Raw genomic sequence first — 19,433 nt, forward strand, 5'->3', positions numbered from 1 at the left:
GACATAAGAAATGTTTCATTTTGTATGAAAAAAACGCAATCTACTTATGCGACATTTATTAGGAAAAAATATACAGTACTACAACGCTTACCTTGTGTCTGTTTTAATTTTTCCTCAGGCCGATTGACACGTCCCTGCCGCCATTTTCAAACAATATTCCGCTCTCCGCTCGGTTTTTATCTTCAACTTTTTCTTATCTATCTGCAACAACAAGAAACATAAAATAATTTATAGCGCACGCAGAGACTAATGAAAAGAAGATATAAATAGTTTCTATTGGAATTCAAATATCTTGCGTTTTTTTTAAATGTAATACGTTAACGCATAGACGATCTGAATATATAAAATGGATCGCGATTTTATAAGATTTTTTTATGTTCTATGTATCACTTGCAAAGGGAAACGCAATCAGTTTGAATGATTCATCGCGAATAACGGTAGATTGCACGTTCCTTCGCTCTAACTCCGGTATTGTGAACTACCTTAGAGACGGTCTCGAGTCGCCTCGTTTTACCAGCTAATTCATTCTAATATTAACAAATTCATTAAAAATCGTTCGAAGTATGCAGAGTGAGTCAATAGGAAATATCCATTGCTTATTGATTTCAGTATGAAGCCTAACAGAAATACATTTTACAATTAGTTTATCAAATTACCAAGATAGATTTATTTAACGATCTTCATAATGTAGCACGTCTTAATACAATTATTAGTTAACAATTACATGTGATACTTCTTATTAAAATAATAAAAGACACGTGATCGGGAATGATCGGAAAGTTACTCTGTTTGATTCGAAAGAGCACAAGGAAATGGCTCTACTCTGGCAACCCTCGTTTCTACCGTTCGATACTTTTCTTTCCTCTGTGGTGACTTCGAACAAAAAAATAAAAAAGGAAACATTTCGTGTGGTCTCACGTAAACTAACAACTGTCCGTATAGCCGATAGGTTGAATTTGCATACAGTGGCCCAACAAGCCCGCAACCGACTGACTCTCTACATATTTATGCGCTACAACTTCCTCCGATTGTTTATGAACGCATTCGCGTGCACATGCATACGTATATTCTTTATACGATGCGACGAACTCGCGTTTCTCTTCTCTTTCCTCTTATTTATCTCATATACTTTTTCATACGTAGTACGTAGAATCAGACGTAAACTTTTATCAAAATGTACAGACTGTTTTCATCATTACTTCGGTGTTGAAATCGCTTGTTTTGTTAAACGCAGAGTGAAAATAACAAGAGCTATCATTTTAAATAGTAGAATACTGATTTCATTATGAAGTCTTGATAAAATACAAGAATTCATCCGATCGTTAAGGCAATTTATTAAACTTTAACAATTTTGGACATTCGTATTGACTTGCCCTGTATAACAGAGTTAGATAATAGCAAAAAGAAATAGTTGTTCGTTGCACTGGCTACGAAGAAATTAGTTCCCTAAGCAGTGCGAGAGCACATTCATTCGTTATTAACATTCGGAGAATCGCGCTAGCCTATCGAAAAGTTGCGCGCATCTAGCCTCTACATACACGCAAAGGTGGAAGGAATATTGCCAGGATACGGACGCGGACGTGAACGTAAATACGTAGATACATGTGCACGTACACCACAGGCTAGTCCGCATTCCACGAGTGGAACAACCGGTACACGGTCCAGTGACTCTCAAGTCGCATCTCCCTATAAGATGTATTCTCTCCGTATAGCGAGTGAAACGTTATGCAACAGAAGACGAGAGTCAGTGGCCCGATAGAAGGTGAGCTGTCTGTCCTTCCGGGTCCTCTTTTCCTCCCTTCGTTCTTTTAGTTTCACTTCTCCTGCCTTCCCATCCTTTGCTCGTTTCTATCGTCCCACCAACTACATACGAACAACCCGACTGATCCACTTAAATAACCGAAATTGAAAGTCAACCGACAGAGAACATTTAATTTCGCACGTTTCAAGCTTATTAATTCTAAGAGTTTACCGATAAATTCAACCAACTAACGGTGTTATTTAATATTATAATGCGCATGACAGTGACTGAGGTATTTCCATTTCACAGTTTGTAATAGTTCATAATTGCGTTTTGCACTCAAGAACAAGGAATGAAATATTTTGATGTACAAAGTACAGTGGTAAATGTACATGTGAGAATGAAGTAAATAATAGAGAGACATGACAACGCGCACATTAGTAAATGTATTGTCCCAATTCTCAACTCCATAAACCACTTCGTGGCGAATTATTTCAGGAACACTGAGTGCATCTAAATATCTGGTATCGTGCTTCGAGCTAAGCTTAAACCTGAGTTTCTGATTTATGTACGCCCCGGGGGGAGTCCAGTTGCCAGGCCTCTCTACACGCCGTCTATGCACGCATACGATACATGTAACCACGTGCACGTGCACGTATACCTCTGGTTCCTGGCACGATGCTGCAACGATATGCATAGATAACACGCATGCGAAACGCATTATCCTATTAAATGTGTACGTGTCTATAAAATCCATCGCGGGACATAAATATAACCACCGTGTGTATTCATTCGATTATAGTATTAGTGCAACTTACATCTAAGCGAGTTAATGCGTTAACGGAACATAGACGAAACGAGCGTAAATTAAACCGTGTGCTATTTGCATTATAATGGCACACATACTAAATGTAATCTGTTGAGCAGTATAATCAAATTTTAGTGGAACTAAATCTAGACTAGCTTCTGATATCGCTTATTACAAAGGATAATGAATAAAACAAGGGTGTCGATACATTATAAGTAAGGAAACTGTTAACAAAAAATTTAAAGCCGACAATTTTTAAACAAGACTGTAGCGACTCGATTCAATCGAAATTCGTACAAGAACAATTTAAGAAATGAGAAGTCGTAATGCGGCTTGGCGTTTGGTAGGGGAAGTCGTAAATCGTGCATAAAATTGAAATGTTACGGAAAATGATGGTGTATCGTTTAGTGGCAAGTAGCTGTCACAGATGAGCTAGCAAGAGAGCAAAAGGTTAACACCCTGTACTAGCCTTAAGAGCGCTTTAACTCAGTTTAGTCCTTGACTTAAGAAAGACCGAACTGTTGAGAGTCATCCCTTTCTCTTTTAAACCTATATATCATCTATATTGTATTTGTATTATTTCCTCAAGATTTTTCTTCCTGCTCTACAACGCATCATGTAAATAACATTTTACTTTGAAACCTGTCTCGCTTTTGCTAGAATAATGTGTAAAATATAAAGAGAATATAAAAGAAAAAACTTGATTGAATAATGATTATTGCTAATACTTCTAATCCCAGGCGACAGTTTGCTCAAATATATCATGCACTGCAAACCTATCAATTGAAGTGTGCGGCCACGTGAAAGTTGCGATTATCACTGTGCCTACATATTCTAGATAAAAAATTATATTTTAAATTAGTCAAACCTAATGTGTAAAAATATATATACTCGGGGAGTACAGATATGGAAATATTATTGCATTACCTTTACATTTATGGCTATTATATAAAAAGAATCGACAAATAATTGTAAAAGTAGCGAGCATAAAAAAGAAACGATTATAGGAGAATGAAACAAGCTGTAAGGAAAAATGGAATAATATTATACAAATAGCATGCAATTCTTAAGATATGGAGATTGGAGGAAAGAATCGATGAATAAGTAGGGAATTGAAAAGAAATGTGTGCGAGCGTCAACACATTCAAAATGTCAAAACGAATAGAAGTTCGTGTGTGAATATATTTAAAAACCGAGACGTTCCGTGTGATCAGCGTACAGCATGTGTGCGCATACTATTTAAATGCAGCAAAAGTACACACGTGATGCAGGAAAACGCGCTATGTCGGATGCACGTATACGAGATACAGAATCCAAGACCTGACCGCGTTCAGATTAATGAAGTTCATTCGAACAGTGACTCTCAGTCATTAATCGACGTTTCGAAAAACATACACGTAATTCTTTCTTGCATCATAAACATTTTTAACACTTCGATTGTAATAATACTTACATATTCCTTTTTATAATGACTTTTGTTCACAAGCCAATTCGACTTCATGGTTAATCATTCAAGAGAATATGAAACAGTAAACACTTTGAATTTTTCTTTTAAACTACGTTTGTTACATAAAATAAAGAAAACTGTAAAAGACTATTAAAATTTCGTTCGATACGAGCCTCAACACGATTCAGATTTCACTTAAACCACAACATATAAATGTAAACATTGATTATCCATTTTTCTAGCACACGATAAAAACTGTGCATAAAGAAAAGGAAAAATATCTATATATGTAGATCGAGCAGTGAATAGTTTCATAAATGCAGCACGTACAAACATTATAATAATCACGCGATTTCGTTCAAGTTCGATCACATATGTTAACGCTTGCAAATTGTGCAAGTTGTTCTACGACGCAATTTATAGTATCTACTCTACATATACGTATACATGTACATATATGTATACATGCAATATGCACAACGTTTATGTTTGTATACATATACATCATATAACAGCTTTTCTCTTGACGTCAATTACACATCGCCAGCATTGCAATGTGAACATAAAATTCAGTGCACAACTTTTACCTTCTATAATTTCACTTAAAATTAATTAAATAACGATTAAAGTACATATAAATTAAATTCGTTTCTTTTATCTTTAGCGCCGGTCGTCGGGTGCATGCGATCACTTGACGACTAACTATAAACATATCGTATATTGTAAAACTATCTGCTTTCAACAAGCTTGACTTTTGTCTGTTATTCAAAATCACTCAGACATGTATTGGAATTGAATCAAGAGTTATCCAAGTAGAAATCTAAGATTTATAGATGCATTTTTATTAAAGCAAAACGACTGTGCTTGTATTAGATAATCACATACTCAGATAACTTGGTATAATAGATAATACTTACTTAGTAGTTCAATAAAATCAAACATGGAAATTATATCAAATACATACGATGCAATAATGTGTGTGATTATTTGAGAAACACTTACCCTTTGTTGACGTTGATTAATTGTCGTTAATAAGAGTTGAAATAAGATGTCCAACAGTGTTGAACTTGTATTTAAACTGACGACGACGAGGTAGCTGTCGTAAAATCGTAGTTACGCAACGTACACGCAACTGGTGGTATACACACGCGACACAGTCGATCAGAAACGAAACGTCAGTTGTCGCATTGTCACCGTTAACATTGCCAGCGCCGTCAACTTTTCGTAAAACTCGCCGTTATCGTCGTTCACGTGAGAGGACACACAATTCGTTGAGCACGCACGACGTATGCATATAACCCCGACCGACTGCGAGCTAACGAGAGTATCAGAGTACGAGACCGTTCCGACGAAACGAAAGAATGGCCAGAAAAGAAGCGCAAAGATGCCGATTGAGATGTAGCGAGCTTGGCAGACACGTCACTCACGAATCACTACTTTCACACAATCCATAGAGAAAGAGCGGAAGTTTCGACTGACAGTTTACTAAAAATCTAGTAGGATCGCCACACGTTCTCCCTTATTTTTTTCATCTTTCTCTCTTCCTCTCGATAAACTTGCTCACACACCGTCTGTATCGTCCGCACTGGCACTCGCGTTTGCAGTCCGAATTCTCGTCTCCTATAATCCAGCTTCGTTTGTTTCCGTCGTTCTTCGGCTTTCGCGGTAACAATGGCGTCCATTCGTATTTCAAAACACTTTTCCCACTTTCAGACGTTAATTTGCACACTTAATCGAACAAATGTATTATTTTCGTTTGTAAGTAATGATTATTAAAAATCATAACATTCTGTATAAAAACTAGGAACAAATTCGTATCATATGTCTTTAGTTTTTCTACTACATCGTAGTGATTTCAATAGCCTGGTAATATAAGTCATCATTACGACATCATTTACGACAAGCAAGATTTCATCACTTTTGATAATAGAATTTCAAAATAATTATTATGCAATTTGAGATTTTCAACGAATCCGTAGAATGTACGTGATCAGTTTATTTATATTGTTTATAATTAAAATAGATACTAATAAAAAAACAATAGGAATAACAGACACCTTGTTGAACCACAATTTCAACCCAGAAAAAATAACATTAAATTCAGAGTCAAGAATCATATATTATTTTATCGTCTAGAATATTGTTTTAAGAATAAACAAGAATATTTACATACATTCTATTTAGAATTCACGTTTTGGCACTCCTCGGTGGTCTTACGCAAGCTTTAAATGAATCTTCGTGCCATCTGTTGGAAAAATAGGGTACAGCATTCTAGATTATTTCGCCCCTCTACTCGGCTCTCGAGAACTTCATCGACAAAGTCGAACGTGATTCGAAGATGGCGATAGAAGGGTAGGGTTGAACGGATGCTTCGCGAGGAAGCCTTCTTCTTGCTGCGGCAGCTGATATTTCGAGTCTCGCTGTGTCTGGTGAGTAAAAAGTAGTGTTATCGCGTATAATTGAACATAACTCGTTTAGCAACCTGGTCACTGGGATAGGGCTCGAACTGGCGGGAAATTTACACTAGTCAAGAGCGATGAAATCTCGCGATACGCGTTATGTATATGTATATACTTCTTACATATACGTGTGTGCAACCCGTCTCTCTTTCCAGCCTGGGAAGTTCAATGCGTTGCACAAACGTGTGTCACGTCGCGATGAAACGAGAGCACGGGGTCTATGTCTATAGCGAGCCTCTCTATGCAGACAGGAATATTCATGAACAAACGCACGCACAAACTTATGTGCTTGCGAAAGATCGCAAGCTTGATCTAATTGTAAGCGAGAGACACGGGAAATGGTTCGAGCTTAAGCAATCGGTTTAATTTATTCCGTCCCGACCCGACAAGCGACAAGGTTTTCAATTGTTTAGCTTTCTTGTTTCAAAGTACTAATAAAATTAATCTTAACGTAAATCAACTTATGCAACTGGAATTAACGTTGCGTAGAATTATTTATCATGGCGCTTATTATGGAAACGGTTTGCGAAAGATTGGAATTACGAAGAACACGATCTCATAGATTCTTAAACTTTTTCAATACTTATTTCAATTAATAGAAGTGTTGTATTTTTTTGCTTCACATTTATCTCGGACGATTTCGTATACATCTCATTGGAATTATTCATTTACACTTTGTACTGTGCAAAAAGTTTCACAAAATAATATTCTTCTCATCACTCGATAATTGATGACCGTAGTTAAGTTTACCGTACAAATAAGCTACGAGATCATAAGTTCAAAACGAATTACTATTTATTGTGATTTCACGGTTTTTCAATGTATTGTTATAGTAAAACAATGGAATTCTATTGCCGAAATTTAGTGAAGTTGCGTTTATAATAATGAGTGTATCGCAATATTCGTAAACGAAAGCGCATGAAGTCCGCGATATTTTTAAAAAGGTGCATCGTACATTAATCGATTCATTGACTGATTGATCGAGACGCTTGATTTAATTGATAAAATCACAAATTCACTTCAAATTACAAGATAATAACTTGAGTAGATTAAAAGCGACGAAGAAATACCAGCGGTATTTCTCTTGGTTTCTTTCAGATGGTGGTGGGTTCTTCAGTTTTCACGCTAACCATGGGACAGATTTAAAGGGGAAAGGCTGTATGACTACTAACACGATTTACTAATCGAGACAGAAGTGACGTACAAATGTCTCTGCGATTAATGAAAAAAAGAAAACGGAGTACTCTTGTTCGCGGAAAGTTAACGCGCGTGCAATCTAGTCAAGACAGGAAGACTTACTTCTTAAACAGGAAATTATGACGAGTCGTCGAGATAAGAAAAGATTATACGACGAACTCGAAACGTGCAAGCGCAAATATATAGAAGCACGATAAACGAATTTCGCCAAATCGAGATTTTATCTTCGCACTTACGACGAAGAGAAAAAAAGTAAACCTGAAGATTCCGCATCGGTGATCGCGCCACGAAAATAACGATGAAACATCGTTCCTATTCAATAGTATTACCAAAGAAATCGTTAATCGTAGTTGTATCACCGAGGAAAACAGTAACAAATAAGATTACAATTAGGACTGAAAGATAAAAAAATATAAAAATCACACGAGAAATTGTTGCGTCAAATGCGTAAATGAAAAATGAAATGCATAAACAGTACGACTGGTGAACAGCTCGTGCGCGCATGCTGCTAGAAGCAACATCCTCTGAAATCGTGAAGCATATCAAATCGTCTGGTAACATCGATGCACCTTTGATCGTATCCTTTGATATTCATTCAACAAACGACGATCATTTCGATACAGATAGAGAACAGTGCAAAATCGTTGGATAACGCCGCATTGAATATGTAGTCAAGTAACACATGGCATGAAAATGGTCTCCGGAAAATTATAAAGAATCGAGAGTAAAGGGTTGGACGAATGAAAAGGACAAAGAAAGAGAATGTTAGGGCGGAGGGGTTAAATTCGGACCGATATCGACCAAGCACAAATTGCGCTTGCGTGGAAAAAGGCGCGCAATCGCCGTCAAGGAAACAGAGCTACGGGGAAGAGGCAGTCAGTCGATCGTCGCGACGACCAGCATCGAGGAGTAACAACCCTGTCGTTTCTCCTACACGTCGCTCTTATACATATACATATGTATGGCCGGCGTAGTTATTTCGCGATTGACATTCCTCCTGCAAACGTCGATCGTTTTTTTCAACAAGAAGGGGAAACTCCGTGTATTCACGCACATATACACGACCTATATGTTAATTAAACTTCTCTTCTAAATTCTTGACCGACGTTGAACTCACTTCCGACTTCCGTTCTTAGCTCGCTCGATACTTCTCTCAGTCCGTACTTCCGAGACTCTCGGTGATTCCAATGCGCGCAACAACTAAGTGCGTGTTCTCAGAGAGCTAACACATAAAGGAAATTATCGTTTTTATACGTGAATTGGAATCGTAAGTAAGAAGGGGAAAAGTACGCGCCCGGCAGTTTCTTAGAGATGATCGTTCCTCCTTGTCATTCTTCTTACTCTATTCGCCGTTTATATTATTCCTTGGATTTCGATAAATATTAGGATTGGAACTGTATTAATTCGTATTGAGGCGAACTAAAAATTAAGAATATTTCGAGTCGGTAATATTAATAAATCGTGTAAGAGGCGCCGGAGTGAGTGAATGAAAGAGGAAAGAAAACGCAAATATAGAGGGTAGAGTAGGAAGAAGGAGGGAGGGAGAGGGAATATTGAAACGATAAGAGTACGATAACCGAGTAGTTACTTCACGAACGTGCGCATGTGCCTCTCTGCCTCTCCTGTTCCTAACGACATTTACAAGAAATAAACTCTGCGCTAAAGCTAGAATCAAACCCAAAAATGAGTGCATTACACGATTTTAAGACTGACTAAATTTTAAATGCTAAAAGTAATAGAATTTCTAATTGACTCGCGTTTCGATAATTAATGTATCAGCATCGAAGTCTCTTGAAAGTAATCGAGATAGAGGACAGGCGGTATAGAAGAAAATTCATTATAAATGGCTACGATCGATATGCAACAGACTATTTCGAGTCAAGTGGCTGAAAACGACCAACTGCAGCAAGAGGAAGTTCAACTCACGGAATTGTTGCCGGTGAAACAGTCACGAATCAGAGAAAATGGTGTTTATAAAAATTCAGACGCAACCGATGCCTTGAAACTACTTCAGAGTTTCACCACCGATAGTTGTATCGATCACGTCGAGCACGAACTTCGTTCACAAAATTCGCCGTTTTGTAAAAGAATCGGACAAACTGAACAAGGAAAACAGGATAATGATAAACAGTGGCAGGGAGATAAAGTGCGAAGGAGGAAAATCCGTGTGTGCGATAAATATATGATCGATGGTATCGAGAACGGTGAGAAAGACAAAACTGACAATCAAAAGTCCACGATTGAAACCAGATTGAGGGATAGAAGACGAAAGCGCGTGATTACAAAATCGATAAACGATAGTGATTCAAAATCACGAAAAGAGAAGGTCGCGACGGATAAAATTCAAAAACATGAAATTATATTTGTACAAGATGATAAAGGAGATCTGTCAGAATTTAACGAACAAGAAGAATCGAAGACTTATTTGGATCTTGACAAAAACAGTCATTTGAACGATGAAATTTATATATCTGGTCGTGAAATAGTAGATGATAGACAAAGACGACGGATAAGCTCGGACGATACTGGAAGAATTTGTGAAAATGATTCTTCGAGGACTACCGACGGTGCGCTACTCGAACGAGTTGGGATTTCTTCAGACATGAAGAAAAATACAAGAATGTTGCTGGAGAATTCATTTAATGAATCAAAGATAGACGTTCAAACGATATCACTGAATTGTGTCATTGAGAATGAGAATAATAATTCGAGTCGATTTAGGGTTGAAGAGAATTATACGAACGAGTCAGATACTATTGATAACGTGGCTCTCATCGAATCATCGTTGTCATCATCATCTTCGTCTTCAAAAAAGGAAAATGTAAGTGACAGTGAAAACGGGCGGAAGGGTATGGTGCTGAGACGTGCCGCGCGTGGTGCTGGAACATCGTCGCAGAAGAATGAGGAGAAGAATTATTGTTGCATTCTATGTGACGCACGATTCAAAGGTAGCGCTGGTCTCCGTAATCATTACAAGATAGCACACGAAACTGGACCGAGTTTCAAGTGCGACTATTGCGGTAAAGAGTTCCCTTTGAAGGAACGAGTGAAGTTACACATAAGAATTCACACCGGATTCAAGCCGCACAAATGTGTGGACTGCGGAAAGTGTTTCGCTAGAGCAGGACAATTAGTTTCACATCGTTCCACTCACAGTCAAATAAAGCCATTTCGTTGCGAATTATGTCCCGGTATGTTCACGTGTGCTGCGAATTTGACGCTACACTTAAAACGGCACAATGGTCAAAAGGACTACAAGTGCGAGCTTTGTGGTCGAGCGTTCGTTCGCCGAGATGCACTCAAAAAACATCTCGATTGCCTCCACAGGGACGTGAAATCGTACTTTTGCGCGATCTGCAACAAGACATTCAAGGGTCACTTACCTCAACACATGAGAACGCACGCGCGCGACCGACCGCATGGTTGCGCCACGTGTGGCCAACGATTCGCACAAAAATCACAACTGACCGTTCATCAGAGAACGCATTCGGGGCAGAGACCCTTCAGGTGTCTAGTATGCTGGCAGGCGTTCGCCCATTCAACGGCGCTTAAACTTCACACGCGAAGACACACCGGCGAAAGACCGTTCAAGTGCGCCGAATGTAACGCAGGTTTTACGCAACTACCCCATTGGAAGAAACACATGAAGTGTATACACGGAAGGGACGACCCGTACAACTGCAAAAGGTGTAACACTTTCTTTAAGATGAAGAGCGATCTCGAGAGCCACGAGAAGACTTGCCAAGCTGGATCGGAAAGCAAACTCGGAACTTCGGATAATTGTAACAAGGACACGGTGCCCGTGATAACGATCTCGCCGGCCATACAATCGACGCCACAGGTGGTTCCCAATGAGGTCGTTACCGATAAATCTTTGCCGCCAACTGCGAAGTACAAAGTAATGACTGTTGCGAGGATGAGACTGTTGCTCGCTGTGCTTCTCAAGAGGATCAGCAAACAAGAACGACTCGACGAATTGGGATTCGGTAAACGATTGATCGATAATGTTCTCCACGATTGCTTGATATCTGCCGGCAAAGATCCTGTCCCGAGCAACGGTCTCTCGGAACACGAACGTCTTACCAAGAATCTTGAGATATTTCTCAAGTGGACGGTACCCAAAGAACACTGGGAGAAGTTCCGCAAGTTAAACAAAACTCCCGAGGATATATTAGAAACGCTTACTACTACGTAAATGAACTTTATTAATTCAATGCCAATTAAATCAAATGATAATTGCCATTACATATTTACCAAAGAGTAACAAGAAATAAGTTATCTTAAACCGCCATGGAAATTACAATTTAACCCTGAAACAGAGGCTTTTTTTTTTAATTAATTGTTAAAGACTGCTTTGGAAATGAACGATCCTCGTATATAAAAAATTTTTCTATTATTTTTCTACGTAATTGGTAGGTAAAAATAAGTATAGACGAATTGCAAAAATAACTGTGAAGTGGTGAAGGAAAAACGTGCACTTGTGTATATGTGTGCGCTTGTATGTCTGTGACCATTTCAGTTATTGTTTGTCGTACTAGTAGGTACATATAGAGGTGAGAGTAGGGATGATAGAGCCTTTAGTAATTGTTTATTAAAATCACGATGCACGGATGGCTTTGTGTATACTGCTATATAACGATATTGGTATTTGCTAGTCGAAAGTGCAAACGGCAATATTTTTAATAATTATCCAGTAACAATAATGACGGTTTCTCATTTTATACCAGTTCATTCTCTTTAGAATACAAAATCATAATTAAGGAATTGGCTAAATTGATAAGCTTAAATCTTAGATCGAATGAACTTCGAAATCCATTCTAGATCTTCTGTATATGATAAATTAATTGCACGAGTGCCATGCCGTTCGTATGAACAATTTAAGAACATTTAGACGTTTACGTAAAATTATTTTGTGATTTATGTGTAACGAATGAATTCACGAGTTGATCCTCGTTCATCTGCCAATGCTTAATGATATCTGGTATTATTTTAACGTTTTTAATGCGACGCGATTTTCATCAGGGTTGCCTATGCCTTTTGCTTCTTGCCCTAGTTAAATGTTAATCATTTTTTTACTTGTTTGTATTATTTGCTCGGAGGTACGTATTCATCGTGATATGTATTTATAAAAAAGATACATACGCGTAAAGGTGATTAAGAAACTCATGTAGTACAAACAAGTAACATTTTCTTCTAGCCAATGCATAGTATTCATTGTAGGAAAATAAATATTCACTTTGTAACCGAAGGAAAAGAGAAAACTTTCTGATACATACGCTACATGTAAATGTATTCAAGTGCGACTTTACGAAAATCATTCAAATATCTTTTATACTTGAAGAGGCTAAAAAAATCAACATACGTTTCAGTTTCATTAACATTTGCAGTTTCACCATCCTTATTAGTATCACAAAAGTATGTATGATAAAAATACGTAACTTCATCGATTTTTCGTTCTTGCCATTTTTACATGAAATGCAATATGCAACATATAGTATATCTATTTGTATTATTGTTATTATTATTATCATTATTATTAAAATGCAATATGTGTATAGTATCGAGAAAAATTATTACACATTTACAGTAATAATTAGTTTGATTCTCTTTTGCTGTCCTTTTTATCGCTTGATATAAATAAGATTATTTTCTAAATATAAGATAACATATGGAATCATGGTACGTTATTATAAATCAAAGATCATAATGCTAGTCAAAGACTGCAAAGAATTACTGCATTAAAATTGTCGTGATTTTGTCCACTATACTGTACACATTCACGTTTTCTAACGTGAAACTTCTTTGTCTAAGCCGCGTATTATCACGGGCCTTTTCTTGTGTTCATTATATTGCGTAATTATTACTAGTGCATATTCATTAATTTCAATACGTAACCCTGGATATCGATGTTGATACGTTAACTCGGTTAATCGATCGTAAACACTGTAGTTTGGAAATGTGACATCTTTTAGATCGGTATAAGTAAATGTGAGCAGACAATAATGATGAAGGTTGCAAAATTAATATAAATGAAGAAAGAATTAAAAAATATATATATACATTATATATACATACGTACAATGTACATGCATTGCATATATATATATACATATTAAGTATGTTACTATGTTATGTTAACAGTGGCGGACTTAGCGTTCGAGATGCTACGCTAACAAAATAATTATTATCATTTGCCATTCGTGAATTAATCTTGAATTAAAAAGGATTCTCATGCTATCCTTTTAGGTTTCTTCGATATCAACGAAAAGAGATTATCAATATTTTTACGAGATTTTTATATAGCCGTAGTATCGTGTGAGAACAACTGGTTTGCGGAAGTCGAAACGGCCACCTCGACCGCATATGCAAAAGTACGCCACTGTATGTTAGTATGCGATGCAAACAGAAAGATATATGAGCGATTATGCGATTATGTGTTTTTTATTGTACCATCGCATAGTATTGTATTTCGCGTACTCTATAAATACTTGAAATATTATGTTATCATATGTTATGAGTATAGCGTTGATTTTGTACTCGTTTGTTGCACGAGCTTCGTTGAAATTGTAAACAAAAAACGCGATAATACTTGTTTCTCATGCCTTTGGTTCTATCAAAGAGCATGGGAGAAAAATTGTTTTTATATGGTCATTCGTTTATTTAAAGCGCGTGTTTCACGTACATCCGTCAAAAAAATTCTCTTCAGTTATAGGATTCTAAGTACAGTAGAAGCGAGAGATATGTATGTATGTACAGGGACCGTGCGACGTCAATGTTGCTTCGAAATTTATTCCGAAAAGATCAAAATCACCTCTTTTGTCTGCTATGGAAATGCAAATAAGTGTCGTAGGGAATCTACTGAATATAGATCGAGGTCAAAAGAATGTACTCGCGTGATTGTAGATATGCGCATAGAACAGAAACGAAAATTTCGACGTTTTAAACGATGGTGCTGATCGGAAAGATCGGGATGCTTTTACTATATGCGTTATATTACACGGTGCCAAAGCGATCATTCTGTTACCAATGCCGCAATACGACTGACTAACTGTATTGTTACTTTTATCGTCATTTTAAAGACGGAAGCTTTATTATATTCGCATTACACTCTTTTCCTGTAAGGTCCGAGCGGAATTAATTATTTAAAAAAATTAAAAATTATATTTATTGTTTTTTTCGTTATAGTGCCATAAACGTTGAAATTAAAAATGGTTTCCTTTTTTTTGTTTTCTTTATTCAATATAATATATAGTTTAACATACAAATAGAAAATATATATGTATACAAATATGGATGAATAAAAATAATATAAAAAAACGTTCGAGACTTATTTTATATATCAGAATAACATTCGTATATATACAATCTTACCTATAGTCAGGTAAAAGTTACAGCCTATTTACTTCTTATCACTGTTATCTTCTAATTCAGAGTCAACGTATGTCCATGAAAGCAAGAAATCTTCTCTCAAGTCTAATTCCAAGCCGTTCACTTTCAGATACTGAAAGATCGCGTTTACAATTATTACTATTTCTACAATTGGAAATACAATACAATTTTAAAATGTGGACATAAGTAACTTACATCTGTTGCATAGTCATACTCGAATCGTTGTTGACGATTATTCAGGACGACTTGTGAAACGTCAGCTATTCCCCAAATTTGTATTTCATCCAAAATAATTCGTTCATCAAAAGTACCTTTTTTTACTTTGGAACTGGATAAAGTATCATTTTCGATAAGGAATAATGACCAGATAAATTGTCCTTTCTCGAATGAATCTACAAATACACACGTATATAAATAGTAAAAATACTTTTGAAGGGACCCGTGATAGAACGGGATTCAATTGACAAAAAAGTCATTATTGTATACCTGAACTTTCACCATCATCCCAATACAATTCTCCTTTTGCTCTTTTTCTATCATCCAATGTACTCAGTAGTGCGAAATTGTTTTTCCTACTGCTTGTTGTGGTATTGCCTGGTTTTTGTATTGCTAGTATCGATCCTCCACAAATCATCAAAGGTATAGTATCAAGCGGCGCATTTAATGTATAATTCTTACCCAACGCGAATACATTTTTTTTAGTATAGAAATCATACCATAGTCCACGTGGTAAGTAAGCTGTTACTTCTGTTTTGCCCTAACGATTCATATAAATTATTTTATTATAATTATAAATTATAATATTGTAAATTATTTCTTTATTAAATATAATTTTACAGCGTGATTATTAACTCACTTCGTCTAGAACAGGAATTATCATCAGTGAATTACCCCATAGGAACTGAGTATCAATACCATATGTAGCAGGATCGTTGGTGTATCTAAAAATATAAATTAATGTTTACAGGCATTCGCGTATTGTAATTGAAATTGAATTAACTAGCATTGCAGAAAACAACATATCGCGAATTTCAAATTAGGATTTTCCCAATACTGCTTATTACAACTTCAAATTTTTTTATCTTGTAACAATGTGGAAAATAGGTCATAAGCAATTATGCATACTCGAAAAACAATGGACGCGCCACAGTTTCTCCAAATTGATGCGCGCGGAAAAATAGCGTGTATAAATACGGTAACAACCAGTAACGTATCGTAAGGGCACGCACGGATGATTTTACTACCAAATCGCCCATAGCAACTGGGTCTTGTTCCTACAATGATATAGTATATGTGATGAAACATGTACATGTAGAATATGAAATAAGTTTATATAAATAAACATTTAATAAATACGAACGATTGTGTCATCGGAGTTGTGATTACGAGAAAAAGGATAAAACGCTCCAAGTTGCATCCAGCGATTACACAATGCTACTGATGCGTTCCCATTGAAACCGCAAATGTCAGCCCCGACCATTGGTATTTGATAAAAATTCATTGTTAGAATTGCAGGAATGCTCATTTTTAAATCATCCCTAATATAATTATACAAACAACAAGAAATGTGAAATGTTTAACAATGTGTTTAACTAATTATAAGAATAAATATTTGTTTGTATTAATTACCAGGAAGAATATACATCTCCTGTCCAATGACTGGCATAATGTCCATGCCCCACCCATGTTGAACGTGATATTATAAACGGTCTCTTTTTCGGGTTAATCTTAGTCAATGCACTATATTACATACAGATAGATATTTATGTTACATTTATCTCAGATTGAAAGATTCAGTGAGTAAAAAAAAGCTACAGAATTTCCATAATGCCAAGATGTACTCGCAACGTATTCTAGTTACCTTTACGGTGCACCTGTTTTTTTATTTTAATAAATATAATCTACCAATCTTCATTCTACTTACTAATTTGTTGCTATCGCGTGACTTGTCCCATAAGTATTGTGAAGATCGTAATGAACACCTAAATAATGTTTAGCATTCATACACAAAGTTTTCGTCGCGAGCAGACCTTCTACAACTTTAGGTACATATTTTGGATGATCTAATTTATTCTGTGAGCATCCATCTTTTTGACCATTGTAAAAATTAGATGGTTCATTCATATCCTGCAAAATATTAAATAAGAAAACTAACATTTTTATTTCTCGTAAACCAATCAATAAGAAAATGATACTCACAATCCAAGCTCCATCGTATGCAAAGTGCTTATGCAGAGTGTCCATCATACGAAAATAATAATCTTTCGCTTTAGGATTCGTAAAATCAGGCCATACAGTTGATACTGAATTCCAAACTTTGCCGATGAATGGTTTACCGGTCGTTCCATCTTTTACGAATATGTCTTCTTTTATGCCGTCATCATATGGCGGATAAGATCCTTTTGTTTCAGAACCAGATATACCGGCGTCGATCAAAGGAATATAGTGCATTCCTCTCTATGAGATATTTAATTTCTATACATTCCAAATCTCAGTATAATCTTTTATATTATACACAATCACAATCCGCTTAACTAATGCATTTTTAATTGATGTCGAATTATTCCCACTAATTCCTGAAAGTATACCAATTCTTTCCTCCTACCTCTCATAAATTCAATATTTGACCCTAGATACTGTTTCTGATAAACTGTTGAAACAAACAGGCACGACAGAGATAACGATCAAGAATTTCTAACTCAAAGAACTGAGACGATGCGGAGCTGATCCTTCATTAGATAAGCAGGTACGCTTATACATGTGTATACGTATGTCAATAGACAATGTGATGAAATGTTGTTATTCATGTCTAATAATACGCACCGAGTGTAGCTCATTCACAAATTCTGGTAAATATTTAAATTTCTTTGAACTATATGTAAAATCATTATTCTTGTCCATGTAATCTAGATCGTTCCATTGAGTATCCTAAAAGATAATGAAAATGGATATACTTTATAAATAATTAATTTAAAAATTCGTTATATTTATGTATACGAAAAGTGCAAGAATATGCAAATATGTCGAAAAACCTTACAAATGGTATTCCTGCTGCTATGGTCCTATTCCATACTTTTTTTGTGTCTTCTAAGGTTCGATACCCGAATCTGCAGAGTTTTGTAAATGTAGTAAAATTTTTAAAAGAAATCTCTACAACGTGTATGATACCAGATAATACCTGCATAAATGAAAACCAAGGGACCAATACGGAGGCATAATTGGTTTCCCTACTATTTCGGAATACTGTTTTATAACATCTGCGGGGGTAGGACCCAAAAAGAAATATATGTCAAAAATACCACCAATAGTTCGGAAAGTAATTCCGGGTGATGGTTGCAATATCACATCTGAAAATTAAAGATGTATGTAATTTTTGAAACGAGAAAAAAGGAAGAGTTATTTAAAAGGTCATTACCCATAGCATTACTGTTGAGAAAGAGAACCCCATGAGATTTCCCGGAATCTTCCATTATTAAATAGAAAGGGTGAGCCCCATACAGGTTTGCCTAGTTAAACATTTTCAGTCTTTAATCGTAGCACCTTATGTATAGCCCGAAATGAATTTATTAGAAGTAGTATTTTAATCAATAAAACATACATTCTCTATGGGCGGCTGATCTTTATTAAATAATGTAAAGATTTGCCAATTAGTATTTAATTTCAAACTTGCTTTGTGTTCTCCAATACCATAAATATTATGAGTTGGCAAAAGAGCGCTTATTTGTAGAAATTGATCAGCAAATATAAAACCTCCGATCTCCACGGAATCGAATCTAAGAAAAATGTTATAATTATGTACACAATTTAATGTCCACTTTAACATTACTCTCGAACGCAATAGCTAAATTTATTCTGTGCAATTCAATCTAAAAGTGCTTTTTAAAAGACAGTGCTCACATGGTTGTATTATCTGATGCTCTGTAAACTTTAAAACCAGGCTTAGTATCATCGATATCTAATTTATATTTCGCATCGACATTTTTCCGAATGAATGGCTGAGGATCTTCTCTAATAGGCCATGGGGGTTCATATCTCTTGTTCAGAGGATCGTATAATTTTATGCGGAGAATAGAATCATCCACAGTACTCGATTCTACTTTAACAAGTGGTAAATCATCCTTGTAAAAGGATTCTCCTATTTGCTTTAAAAATCCAGAAATATCATTTCCCTCTTTACTGATATTTTCATACTTATACAGGCTCCAGCCCCTGGGATAATAGCAGTACGGAATATTCAAAGGTACATCTTTTATAGAATGCAATTCTTCATTACGAGGATTCCAACAACAATTCCTATGTTTGCATGATAATTCGGATGAACCATCCTCAGGATGACAATCGAAGCGTAACGAAGGCGGAATATTATCACACTATTTAAAATAAAATAATTAA

The 19,433-nt window shown here is 36.1% G+C and overlaps 3 protein-coding genes across 8 annotated transcripts in view; 1 reads left to right on the forward strand and 2 right to left on the reverse strand.

Annotated features, from left to right (window-relative positions):
* Ntan1 (N-terminal amidohydrolase 1) overlaps positions 1 to 5,599 on the reverse strand; it is a 15,356-nt gene extending 9,757 nt beyond the window's left edge. For 2 of the 5 annotated variants that reach the window (XM_018021972.2, XM_018021973.2), the window contains exons 1-2: positions 4,999 to 5,598; positions 92 to 201 (exon numbers count right to left, since the gene is read on the reverse strand). The gene's annotated coding sequence lies outside the window, so the exon portion shown is untranslated. Of the gene's footprint in view, positions 1 to 91; positions 202 to 1,614; positions 1,800 to 4,002; positions 4,087 to 4,998 lie in introns of those variants that run through there. The other 3 variants (XM_026812348.1, XM_026812346.1, XM_018021974.2) reach the window with 3 other exon arrangements.
* A 707-nt stretch (positions 5,600 to 6,306) lies between these two features.
* Positions 6,307 to 13,690, forward strand: LOC108623482 (zinc finger protein 239). 2 transcript variants are annotated; one of them, XM_026812290.1, is made up of 2 exons: positions 6,307 to 6,425; positions 6,611 to 13,690. In XM_026812290.1, the coding sequence occupies exon 2, from the start codon at positions 9,496 to 9,498 to the stop codon at positions 11,845 to 11,847; it is 2,352 nt and encodes a 783-aa protein (XP_026668091.1). In that variant the 5' UTR covers positions 6,307 to 6,425; positions 6,611 to 9,495; the 3' UTR covers positions 11,848 to 13,690. The 2 variants fall into 2 exon arrangements, with proteins under 2 accessions (XP_026668091.1, XP_017877511.1); XM_018022022.2 differs by having other exon boundaries at positions 7,554 to 13,690.
* Positions 13,691 to 14,966: 1,276 nt separating this feature from the next.
* The window catches only part of LOC108623473 (lysosomal alpha-glucosidase), a 6,110-nt gene continuing 1,643 nt past the window's right edge, over positions 14,967 to 19,433 (reverse strand). The window contains exons 2-16 of the mRNA XM_018022009.2: positions 18,939 to 19,411; positions 18,640 to 18,814; positions 18,457 to 18,547; positions 18,220 to 18,388; positions 18,079 to 18,148; positions 17,865 to 17,969; positions 17,241 to 17,498; positions 16,966 to 17,168; positions 16,671 to 16,781; positions 16,402 to 16,579; positions 16,167 to 16,315; positions 15,898 to 15,982; positions 15,528 to 15,798; positions 15,237 to 15,433; positions 14,967 to 15,153 (exon numbers count right to left, since the gene is read on the reverse strand). Of these exons, the coding sequence (XP_017877498.1) occupies positions 15,052 to 15,153; positions 15,237 to 15,433; positions 15,528 to 15,798; positions 15,898 to 15,982; positions 16,167 to 16,315; positions 16,402 to 16,579; positions 16,671 to 16,781; positions 16,966 to 17,168; positions 17,241 to 17,498; positions 17,865 to 17,969; positions 18,079 to 18,148; positions 18,220 to 18,388; positions 18,457 to 18,547; positions 18,640 to 18,814; positions 18,939 to 19,411 (2,637 nt within the window). The 3' untranslated portion in view covers positions 14,967 to 15,051. The remainder of the gene's footprint in view (positions 15,154 to 15,236; positions 15,434 to 15,527; positions 15,799 to 15,897; positions 15,983 to 16,166; positions 16,316 to 16,401; positions 16,580 to 16,670; positions 16,782 to 16,965; positions 17,169 to 17,240; positions 17,499 to 17,864; positions 17,970 to 18,078; positions 18,149 to 18,219; positions 18,389 to 18,456; positions 18,548 to 18,639; positions 18,815 to 18,938; positions 19,412 to 19,433) is intronic.

Source organism: Ceratina calcarata, unplaced genomic scaffold (assembly GCF_001652005.2).
Source record: "Ceratina calcarata isolate Rehan_Ccalc_2016 unplaced genomic scaffold, ASM165200v1 scaffold27, whole genome shotgun sequence".
NCBI classification, from domain to species: domain Eukaryota; kingdom Metazoa; phylum Arthropoda; class Insecta; order Hymenoptera; family Apidae; genus Ceratina; species Ceratina calcarata.